This window comes from Seriola lalandi, unplaced genomic scaffold (assembly GCF_002814215.2).
Source record: "Seriola lalandi dorsalis isolate HSWRI2012SDOR001 ecotype SW California unplaced genomic scaffold, Sedor1 jcf7180002054305, whole genome shotgun sequence".
In the NCBI taxonomy this organism is placed as follows: Eukaryota; Metazoa; Chordata; class Actinopteri; order Carangiformes; family Carangidae; genus Seriola; species Seriola lalandi.
This window is the reverse complement of record NW_019524858.1, coordinates 162,943-174,884: the sequence shown is the minus strand read 5'-3', so window position 1 is coordinate 174,884 and position 11,942 is coordinate 162,943. Positions and strand designations below refer to the sequence as shown.

Genomic DNA, 11,942 nt, shown 5'->3' with positions numbered 1-11,942 from the left:
AATATACCATGACATTTTTATGACTTTTTATGCCTTACTATAACATGATTTTTTTATGCCTTACTATTCTAAGACATTCTGTTAAGTTTTTATGCCTTACTATACAATGTGTAGTACTATACAATGCATAGTAAGGCATTAAAAGACAGAAAAAAGTCATATTATACAAGGGACAAAAAATGTAAAAAAAAAAAATCTTAGGCATAAAAAAGTCACAATATAGTGAGGCACAAAAACGTAAAAAATACAAAAGTATTGTAAGGCATAAAAAGATCATAGTATAGTAAGGCATGAAAAGTCATAAAAAAGTCATAGTATAGCAAGGCATAAAAAGACATAGTAAAGTAAGACCTTAAAAAGTCATAAAAACGTCATAGTATAGCAAGGCATAAAAACGTCATAGTATAGAAAGGCATAAAAAGACATAGTAAAGTAAGACATAAAAAGTCATAAAAACGTCATAATATAGTAAGGCATAAAAAGTCATAAAAACGTCATAGTATAGTAAGGCATGAAAAGTCATAAAAAAGTCATAGTATAGCAAGGCATAAAAAGACATCATAAAGTAAGACCTTAAAAAGTCATAAAAACGTCACAGTATAGTAAGGCATAAAAACGTCATAGTATAGTAAGACATAAAAAGTCATAAAAACGTCATCGTATGTAAGGCATGAAAAGTCATTAAAAAGTCATAGTATAGCAAGGCATAAAAAGACATCATAAAGTAAGACCTTAAAAAGTCATAAAAACGTCATAGTATAGTAAGGCATGAAAAGTAATAAGAAAGTCCTAGTGTAGCAAGGCATAAAAAGACATAGTAAAGTAAGACCTTAAAAAGTCATAAAAACGTTGCAGTATAGTAAGACATACAAATTCATAAAAACGTCATAGTATAGCAAAGCATAAAAAGACATAGTAAAGTAAGACCTTAAAAAGTCATAAAAACGTCATAGTATAGCAAGGCATAAAAAGTCATAAAAACGTCATAGTATAGTAAGACATAAAAAGTCATAAAAACGTCATAGTATAGTAAGGCATGAAAAGTCATAAAACAGTCATAGTATAGTAAGGCATAAAAAGACATCATAAAGTAAGACCTTAAAAAGTCATAAAAACGTCATAGTATAGTAAGGCATAAAAAGTAATAAAACGTCATAGTGTAGTAAGGAAAATAAAAACATCATAGTATAGTAAAGAATAAAAACATCATAGTATTGTAAGGCATTAAAAATCAGAAAATCGTCCTTGTATAGTAAGGCATAAAAATGTCATAGTATAGTCAAGCATAAAAAGTAATGAAACGTCACTGTATAGTAAGGCATTAATACATCGTTGTATACTAAGGCATAAAAACGTCCAAAAAGGTCATAATATAGTGAGGAATAAAAACGTCATAGTATAGTAAGGCATAAAAAAGTCAGAGTATAGTGAGGCATAAAAACGTCCAAAAAGGTCATAATATAGTGAGGAATAAAAACGTCATAGTATAGTAAGGCATAAAAACGTCATAGTATAGTAAGGCATAAAATCGTCATAGTATAGTAAGGCATAAAAACGTCAGAGTATAGTGAGGCATAAAAACGTCCAAAAAAGTCATAATATAGTGAGGAATAAAAACGTCATAGTATAGTAAGGCATAAAAACGTCAGAGTATAGTAGAGGCATAAAAACGTCCAAAAAGGTCATAATATAGTGAGGAATAAAAACGTCATAGTATAGTAAGGCATAAAAACGTCATAGTATAGTAAGGCATAAAATCGTCATAGTATAGTAAGGCATAAAATCGTCATAGTATACTAAGGCATAAAAAAGGCATATATAGTAAGGCATAAAAATGTCAAAAAAAGTCAGAGTATAGTGAGGCATAAAAACGTCAGAAAAGGTCATAGTATAGTGAGGCATAAAATCGTCATTGTATAGTAAGGCATAAAAAAGTCATAGTATAGTAAGGCATAAAAAAGGCATATTATAGTAAGGCATAAAAATGTCAAAAAAAGTCAGAGTATAGTAAGGCATAAAAAAGTCATAGTATAGTGAGGAATAAAAACGTCATAGTATAGTAAGGCATAAAAAGACATAGTAAAGTAAGACATAAAAAGTCATAAAAACGTCATAGTATAGTAAGGCATAAAAACGTCATAGTATAGTAAGACATAAAAAGTCACAGTAAAGTAAGACCTTAAAAAGTCATAAAAACGTCATAGTATAGCAAGGCATAAAAATTCATAAAAAAGTCATCGTATAGCAAGGCATAAAAAGTCATAAAAACGTCTTAGTATAGTAAGGCATAAAAACGTCATAGTATAGTAAGACATAAAAAGTCACAGTAAAGTAAGACCTTAGAAAGTCATAAAAACGTCATAGTATAGTAAGGCATAAAAAGACATAGTAAAGTAAGACATAAAAAGTCATAAAAACGTCATAGTATAGTAAGACATAAAAAGTCACAGTAAAGTAAGACCTTAAAAAGTCATAAAAACGTCATAGTATAGCAAGGCATAAAAATTCATAAAAACGTCATAGTATAGCAAGGCATAAAAAGACATAGTAAAGTAAGACATAAAAAGTCATAAAAACGTCATAGTATAGTAAGGCATAAAAACGTCATAGTATAGTAAGGAATAAAAACGTCATAGTATAGTAAGGCATAAAATCGTCATAGTATAGTAATGAATAAAATCGTCATAGTATACTAAGGCATAAAAAAGGCATATATAGTGAGGCATAAAAACGTCATAGTATAGTAAGGAATAAAAACGTCATAGTATACTAAGGCACAAAAAAGGCATATTATAGTAAGGCATAAAAATGTCAAAAAACGTCATAGTATAGTGAGGCATAAAATCGTCATTGTATAGTAAGGCATAAAAACATCATAGTATAGTAAGGCATAAAAAAGTCAGAGTATAGTGAGGAATAAAAACGTCATAGTATAGTAAGGCATAAAATCGTCATTGTATAGTAAGGCATAAAAACCTCATAGTATACTAAGGCATAAAAAAGGCATATTATAGTAAGGCATAAAAATGTCAAAAAACATCATAGTATTGTAAGGCATAAAAAGTCAGAACAAAGTTATAGTATGCCTTACTATACTATAACTTTTTTATGCCTTACTCTACTATGACGTTTTTATGACTATGGCAAATATATAAATACATACAATTACAATTACATACATAGATACATCCATTCCTACATACATTGATGGATTCATAATTGCATACATAATTTCATACATTACATACAATACATAGTTACATACAGACACATTTGTACATACATACATGCATGCATACATATGTAGATTCATACATATGTAGATTCATACATATATATATGTACATACATAGTTATATAGATACATATACATACAGTACAACCATACATAGATACAATTGTACACTTTGTTTTTGCTTTGAAACAGTCTGAGTTTTAGGTCAAATGAGAAGAAGTCCCAAATACACACTGCTGTTTTGTAAGAGATCACAAGCCATCAACATTGTAATCTGGACTGAAGTACAGTACTTAGTTACTTCCCATGAAACTAAGTCTCTGTCAGATCTAGGTGCAGCTGCTTTACAGGAAGCAACAGACAGCAGTTTCTTTACTTTTTCATTTTTCCCTCATTAACACCATCCACACCCTGTCTTCCACCTGAACCAGGTCTCAGCTGCTGCAGAGTCTGCGGGAGACGAGAGCAGAGAAGAAAAACAGGCGTAAAGCTCTCAGAGAGTTTGAGGACCAGTTTTACCGTCAGACTGGAAGGTGAGAGCCAGACCTCAAAATACACATCATGTCACACAACCGTGTGAGGGGTTTGGTTGGCTGTAGCCTTATTTTAGTAAAGTGGTTGTCAAATAAACACATTCAGATTTTCTTTATATGTATGATCAGCCCTAAAAAACAACATTTTGAGTTTGTTCACACAGAAAAAAACAAATCTTCACATCTTTTCTTCCTCTGGGCTCTGACGTGTTTGGTGTTGTGTTTCCTGACAGAATCTGCCAGAAAGAGGATCGCACTCCCATGAAAGAAGAATACCAGGAATACAAACAACTGAAAGCTAAACTGCGGCTGCTGGAAGTCCTCCTCAGCAAACAGGACGTCACTAAAACCATGTGAGAGGAGACACTTCCCAACTGTAACTACTGGTACATCTGGTTCTACTTCAGCGTCTGGAGTTACAGGACATGTTTCTGACAGTGACTGACTTCTTACCGCTTCCTCTCCAAACTAAACATTTGTAAAAAGAGTTTTACAAAGTGTAAAAAGAGACAAGATGTTACAGAGTAAACCAGCATCCTACAGTGTTTGTCCACCTGCTTCTTCAAGTCTGAATGATTTTGTAAAACTGCTCCACAGGTAACTGTAAACACGTCTTTTTTCCTGGACATGAGTGTGATTTAACGGACCAAAACATTTTTATATGACACTAAAGATCTTTGAGTGTGTCACACTGAGAGTACGTTAACCTGTGGAGGACTAAGACGAGAGCTGATTTACCACATGAGTTGTGTCCTAGTTCAGGGTCTCGTCTTTCAGAGGAAGCATCTGAAGACAAACTGTGTCTCATTCCGGTTCAGCCTCTGAACTGGGTCACAGCTGCTGACCTCCTCTCAAACATCCAGATACTGAACCCTCTTGGTAATTTTAACCCCAAAAACTGCAGTTTGAGAATAAATCACTGGGTCCATTTACTACTTGTTCTGGAGCTTTTAACCATATAACAAGAGTTTTCTTGGTTGCCATGGACTAGTTTGACATCTCCATTTCTCTCCAATCTCTGGTTCCATGATAACTGAGGTAATCCAAACCAGCTAATAACCAAGCACTCCCAGTTCACCTCTGGAGCAGCTGCTGAGGTTCAGTGTCTTGTTGAACATATGCATGGACTGGAAATGTCTGGAAACAAAGATGCAATGTACAAATTATTGCCAGTAGAGAGATGCATCTGTATTTATATCATAGCACTTTAATGTTGAAAAGCGGAATTTATTTTTATCCAAAGTCTAATGTTAATATGCAACATGGTCTGTGTTTCCAGATGATTGATGGTGTCTTCTATTTTTCACAAACAGAGTCTGTCAGAGAAACTTGAGTCAGCTGTAAATAATCTCGACTGTGTCTCTACTGAATGTTGAGGTAAAGGGCTCAACCAAACCACAGAGAAACAAACATGGAGAGTGAGCTGTGTCTCAGTATCCATCACAATCTGATGTGACATGAAGTTTTATTAAAGACGAAGATTTTCCTAAATGTGACGTCTCAAATGTTGGAGCTGTTTCAAGGAAATGATTCAATATAATCTGATATAATCTCTCAAAACCAGCGAAGATGATTTTCATCACAAAGTAAAAGGGAAAACAGTTCAGCTGTAGTTTCACCTTCAGCGTGTTCCTGACGTCTGTGGTGACGGTTTCCTGCCATCAGCTGTTGAAGGCTGTTGATGTTCTGACCTTATTCATGCTTGACAGTTAAATGTGGACTCATGCTGTGATGACGACATCATCTCTGTGTTGTGTCATTCTGGTTTGCCTCATGAATTTCTACACAAACAAGGTTCAAATAAATATTTTTGATATTAACACAATTCTATAATTTTTCTATAGCCAGCATTTAATCAACATCAGCCCTCAGGAGGAGGGGGTCGGGTCGGGGTGGGGGGGGGGAGTGGGTGTGAGCATGATGGTCGGGGTAATATCAGCACTGTGCACTGGGATGAAATGATTGGACGCTAGTGGCTACATAGCTGTGAAGCACCCCTCAAACACATGGTGCTAATCAGCCAATAGAAGGCCAACTTCAGTGTGCTGCCCAGACTGATGACTGAGACACAAGCAGAACGATTCTTTCATATTGAATATTTAAAGTTTATCATCATTTATTTCTCTGAATAATAATCAACACTTTATTACTGTCCAGACTTTAAATGTAAGTTACTATACATAGTAACTCATTTTACAAATTGTCCTTTCAATCTGAGCCTCGGTCTGAGCATCCCACTCAGAAGTTGTTGTTACAGGTAGCGAGTTGCTGGTCTTTGGGATTGGTCATGTCAATGGTAGTAAAAGCTGGCGGTGACTGTGAAGATGTCGGACACTCCTTCATATGGCGTGATCACGGGTCGCAGGCCTTTAATCTGTTTGTAGTGTCCGGAGTATTTGATCCTGTAGGAGCCGCTCAGGGCCGACGGGGGAATGTGCCACTCGACTGTGGCGTTACTCCGCTGGTTCGAACCCTTCAGCCACTGAAACCTGCAGCAAGAGACGTCATTTAATGTCCTCAGAGACAACTGAAGGAGAGAGGTCAGTCTCAGTCACAGGAGCTGACACATATTATTAAGAGGATTTTGACCCGTAGCCTCCTGTCTCCTGAGTCTAAACCATGAGCAACTTTTTTCTTTTCATGCTACTTTCTATATGTAATTTTCTCCTCAGTTTTGGAGGGAAAGATTTTACTTTAACTCCACTACAATTGTGTTGTAGCCTAATTTCTCACTGTTTTGTGAATGTTTACAAACAAATTAGATTAAAACATAATGAAAATACTCGTGTAGTTAAGGATCAGCTACACACCATCCAGCTACAACAGTAAAATACTGTTTCATGCATGAGTATAGTGCAAGACTTTAACTTGTAACTGAGTATTTTTGTTTGCAGTGTGGTATTGAGGCTCTGTACACATCTACACACCAACCTACCTGGTCTCCCATGATGCATCAGTGTGCACAACCTCCCAGGTTTCTGTTCTGTTGTCATAAATCTCCACTGTAACAAAAGATTTATCTCTCTGCAATAAAGCACAAGAGCGAGGAGGTTAGAGAAGAAGAAAAGAAATAAAACAGAAATAAAACAACGAACAAACAAAGAGACAAATAAACAAAGGCAGTTTTTCTTACGATGTCTCCAGAATGTCTTGGGTTTCCTGCTACGAATGTGATGGAGACAACATCACCCTGAAACATGAAAAAACTGTAGTTCATGTATGTTCACATAAAAACCGCAGAGTGTCATCAGCGTAGAGATTGATCACAGATTCATTCTGACTAACAAATCTGCTGCTCAGCTCATGTTCAGGTTGTCAACATTAATTAGCTTCATTGGTGTTATTGTGGATTCACTTAGTAGCTGATCACAGATCTGAATTTAATCTTCATTTTATAACTGTAGTTATTGACACGCCATTACAGATATTGAGATTCAATAAGGATTTAGATTTGATAAGTGGATTTGATAAAGTGCTATTGAACCCAAACCCTGAGCCAAGTGACGAGCCCTGAGGGACACCAGAGGACTTGTGTGTCCTACCTGTCTGTAGACGGGGTACACCTGCTGCAGGACATCTCCGAAGCTGGTGTTCTCTGGTTTTCTGTCAACAGGGGCCTTGGACAGCAGATTGAAGAGATTCTTCGTGAAGAAGGGAGGCTGAGGGCCAGCGGGCAGCTCCGACACTCTGTCCTGGAAATACAACAGCAACACACATAGTTTTACCGTTAGTGTGACAGAAATACAATAACTGTGCTGAGACGCTTTGAGCTTCACACTGTTAGAAATACACTGCAAGAAGAAATATCTTATTTAGATCATAGTTAGACTTTGTCAGATCGATTGGTATGGAACCTGAGAAAGGCCATACTCACAAGTATTTTTCTATCCTGTCCTCCTGATAAGAAAGCTTGTTGTCTCCAGATAACGAGATATTGTTAGGAGATAACGATCTTTTGCTATCTCGAAATAACGCGATAATTAACTTGTTATCTAACGAAACATAATTTTCTCCTGGTAATATCTTGGTATCTCTGGATAATGAGCTTTGTTATCTGGAGTTAACAGGATTAAAAAAATGCTTCCATAGATTATTATTGTTCTTTGTCTTCATTTTTATTTTGCGCGCAAGCTTGCTCTAAGATTTGGAACTACACTTCCCATAATGCTTCAGGATATGTAAACAGGAAGTAGAATGTTTCATTGATTAGTTAGGTGTAAGCAAAAACTTATCACTTATCACTAATATTATTAATATTCGTTACAGGCTGTTTGTAGTTTTACTTTATTTCCAAATCACCATTAAATATTAAAAGTTGAAAAGTCAAAGGATCATCTCCTTCAGCAGGTGAGTTATCTGACAGCTACAGGAGGAGCCTCCATGTTTTCAGACACACCTGTGCGATGGCTCTGGCCAGACCTCGGTACTTGTGCAGGTAGGCACTGAGCGTGTGCGGACCGTAGATGGTGGAGGCTCCTTCATAACGCTGCACCTGTAAAACACCAGGAACAAGTCAGTCTCTCTCCTGGAGAATTTAACAGGAAGGCTTTAAATACTACAATACCCATGAGCCCTAGCTATTGTGTACCTGGTACTCTTCATAGGTGGTGATGTAGTGAGTGTACACGTTGCTGAGGCCAGCGATCACAACCTCCATGTCCCTGAACGCCCCCTCCGCCTGCAGCTCCTGACACACAGTGATGACATCAGCTTACATGTTTCAGGTGAGATGATGTTTGTCTTCGTGTTGTGTCTCACCTGTTTCACAGCTTCTCTTAACCTACGCCCCGACATGGTGCTGCCCAGGGTCAGGATGAAGATGTGTCATGAGGGTTGGGGTGGTGTGGGCGGTTGCCATGGTGAGGAAATTGAAGTTAATACTGAGTGTAACTTACACACTGAATAAACATGAAGTGATGGTAAAAGCTGATTTTACAGTTTCAGCTGCTGATCTGGAAACAGCTGATTTAAACTTGAAAACTTTAACTTAAACTTGAAAAAAAATCAATGTGTTTATTTACAATTAATATTCTCCTGAAGAAGAAGCTGAACTGAACATTAAGATGAGGCAGTACAGCTGTTTTTATCATATGATGGAAATATCATAATTATTATTATTACATCTTTATTAATTATACACTATGGTGAGGTAGAAGACTACCCTTACAGAAAAACCACATGAATTTCACATGTACAAAATCACGTGACCACATGTACATGTGAAAGTCACTTGTTGAAGATGTTGTGGGGAAACTTTGAAAACCTGCAGCATTCATGACGTTCCTGTGGTTCATGTGAGTTAGTATTAACTGTACCATCATCAGTAATATAATGTATGAATAGTATGATCATGTGAAGTTATCGTTGGTGTGAGTGTTGTTACGTCATCTCTCCAGGAACAGCTACGACCGCCACTGATCCGATGGTGATGATCTGAACGTCGACAATCTGAGGGTGCCAGGGCAGAGGCCAGTTCATCTGCACACACACACACACACACACACACACACACACACACACTAAATGTAACCATGCTGACCAGAGTCATCATAGATCTGGAGAGTTAATTCAGATTGTTCCATGTTCCACATAAACACTGACAGAACTCGTTCACCACCAAAAACCTCTCTTCCTGAACCTTAAAGTGATAATTGTGTTTATCAGACGTGGGGTTGTGTGAGGTCGTCATGTACAGTCAGAGTGTTCCCTGCAGTAAATTCAGTTTAGAGGAGCAGCAGGAGGACCGGTACACTAGCAGAGTGATGAGCTGCTGTGGGCGGGGCCAGCAGAAAACACCTGTTTTAGACCCTTTTAAAAGACGCCCACTGAAACAATCCAACATCTGTTTAAATGAAGCTTCAGAGAAAAGCTTCAGTATAATATTTTCATCTTTATTTTCCAGTCAGAACAGCACTTTACTTTTGCACTACATTTTTTCAACCACTGAAATACCTATGCACAAATGCACCTACAGTGTGCACTGTATCACGCCACAGCCACAGGTCAGCTGAGCTAATCAGAACCAGGTAAACTTCACTTTGTTTTGACGGGAAGATAAAGAGCTAAAAATATTCTCCTTGAAGCTTCATTTAAACAGATGTTGGATTGTTTCAGTGGGCATCTTTTAAAAGGGTCTAAAACAGGTGTTTTCTGCTGGCCCCGCCCACAGCAGCTCATCACTCTGCTAGCGTACCGGTCCTCCTGCTGCCGCTCTGAACTGGATCCACTGCAGGAAACACACTGACTGAACATGACGACCTCACACAGCCCCACATCTGATAACTATAACTATCACTTTAAATGCAGGACAGCTGGTGGTGTTGTGCTTTGATGTGGTGATTTCCTGTCTCAGTTAAAGGGTCACAGCTGATGAACATGTAGAGCAGCTTTGTGTGTTGATGGTTGATCGTTTTTACAGGAAGTGTGTGATCTGTAGGAGAGACACCTGGTGTTTCACCTTCAGTTACAGGAGTGTGTTTCCTCACCTCCCCTGTGCTGAACAGGATGGGTTTGGGGTGATGACATTCCTGCGTCTGATTGGACGGTTCACCCAGGAGAGCGTCTCTGATCCCGTCCCAGAACGGGTCGCCTTCCACGGCGCCTTCACAAAAACACACACAGACACAGTAGAGACACAGTAGAGTTACAGTAGAGACACAGTAGAGACACAGTAGAGACACAGTAGAGACACAGTAGAGACACAGTTGAGACACAGTAGAGTTACAGTAGAGACACAGTAGAGACACAGTAGAGTTACAGTAGAGACACAGTAGAGACACAGTAGAGACACAGTAGAGACACAGTAGAGTTACAGTAGAGACACAGTAGAGACACAGTAGAGATACAGTAGAGACACAGTAGAGACACAGTTGAGACACAGTAGAGACACAGTAGAGACACAGTAGAGACACAGTTGAGACACAGTAGAGACACAGTAGAGACACAGTAGAGACACAGTAGAGACACAGTAGAGACACAGTAGAGTTACAGTAGAGACACAGTAGAGACACAGTAGAGACACAGTAAAGACACAGTAGAGTTACAGTAGAGACACAGTAGAGACACAGTAGAGTTACAGTAGAGACACAGTAGAGACACAGTAGAGACACAGTAGAGACACAGTAGAGACACAGTTGAGACACAGTAAAGACACAGTAGAGTTACAGTAGAGACACAGTAGAGACACAGTTGAGCCACAGTAGAGACACAGTAGAGACACAGTAGAGACACAGTGGAGTTACAGTAGAGACACAGTTGAGACACAGTAGAGTTACAGTAGAGACACAGTAGAGACACAGTTGAGACACAGTTGAGCCACAGTAGAGACACAGTAGAGACACAGTTGAGACACAGTAGAGACACAGTAGAGACACAGTTGAGACACAGTAGAGACACAGTTGAGACACAGTAGAGACACAGTAGAGACACAGTAGAGTCACAGTTGAGACACAGTAGAGACACAGTTGAGACACAGTAGAGACACAGTAGAGACACAGTTGAGACACAGTTGAGACACATTAGAGACACAGTAGAGACACAGTTGAGACACAGTTGAGACACAGTTGAGACACAGTTGAGACACAGTTGAGACACAGTTGAGACACAGTAGAGACACAGTTGAGACACAGTAGAGACACAGTTGAGACACATTAGAGACACAGTAGAGACACAGTTGAGACACAGTTGAGACACAGTTGAGACACAGTTGAGACACAGTAGAGACACAGTAGAGACACAGTTGAGACACAGTTGAGACACATTAGAGACACAGTAGAGACACAGTAGAGACACAGTTGAGACACAGTTGAGACACAGTTGAGACACAGTTGAGACACAGTAGAGACACAGTAAAGACACAGTAGAGACACAGTAGAGACACAGTAGAGTTACAGTAAAGACACAGTTGAGACACAGTTGAGACACAGTAGAGACACAGTAGAGACACAGTTGAGACACAGTAGAGACACAGTTGAGACACAGTAGAGACACAGTAGAGACACAGTTGAGACACAGTAGAGTCACCCTGAGTGAAGTTGAGGTCTCCTCCTCCATCTGTTGTTCCTGCTGCAAAACTGTGACCCAGAGCTGGTTTACATGTACTGACCTGACACACACACACACACACACACACACACACACACACACACACACACACACACACACACACACACACA

At 38.5% G+C, this 11,942-nt stretch overlaps 1 protein-coding gene and 1 long non-coding RNA gene across 2 annotated transcripts in view; one reads left to right on the top strand and one right to left on the bottom strand.

Moving 5' to 3' along the window:
- Positions 1 to 3,417: 3,417 nt before the first annotated feature.
- On the top strand, positions 3,418 to 5,259 carry LOC147819122 (uncharacterized). The gene is made up of 2 exons (XR_015437251.1): positions 3,418 to 3,768; positions 4,002 to 5,259. It is a non-coding gene; the product is annotated as an uncharacterized LOC147819122 (long non-coding RNA).
- A 590-nt stretch (positions 5,260 to 5,849) lies between these two features.
- asah2 (N-acylsphingosine amidohydrolase 2) overlaps positions 5,850 to 11,942 on the bottom strand; it is a 13,427-nt gene continuing 7,334 nt past the window's right edge. The window contains exons 10-19 of the mRNA XM_023406374.2: positions 11,791 to 11,872; positions 10,254 to 10,369; positions 9,152 to 9,246; positions 8,527 to 8,566; positions 8,357 to 8,455; positions 8,165 to 8,260; positions 7,311 to 7,460; positions 6,902 to 6,958; positions 6,704 to 6,792; positions 5,850 to 6,257 (exon numbers count right to left, since the gene is read on the bottom strand). Of these exons, the coding sequence (XP_023262142.1) occupies positions 6,059 to 6,257; positions 6,704 to 6,792; positions 6,902 to 6,958; positions 7,311 to 7,460; positions 8,165 to 8,260; positions 8,357 to 8,455; positions 8,527 to 8,566; positions 9,152 to 9,246; positions 10,254 to 10,369; positions 11,791 to 11,872 (1,023 nt within the window). The 3' untranslated portion in view covers positions 5,850 to 6,058. The remainder of the gene's footprint in view (positions 6,258 to 6,703; positions 6,793 to 6,901; positions 6,959 to 7,310; positions 7,461 to 8,164; positions 8,261 to 8,356; positions 8,456 to 8,526; positions 8,567 to 9,151; positions 9,247 to 10,253; positions 10,370 to 11,790; positions 11,873 to 11,942) is intronic.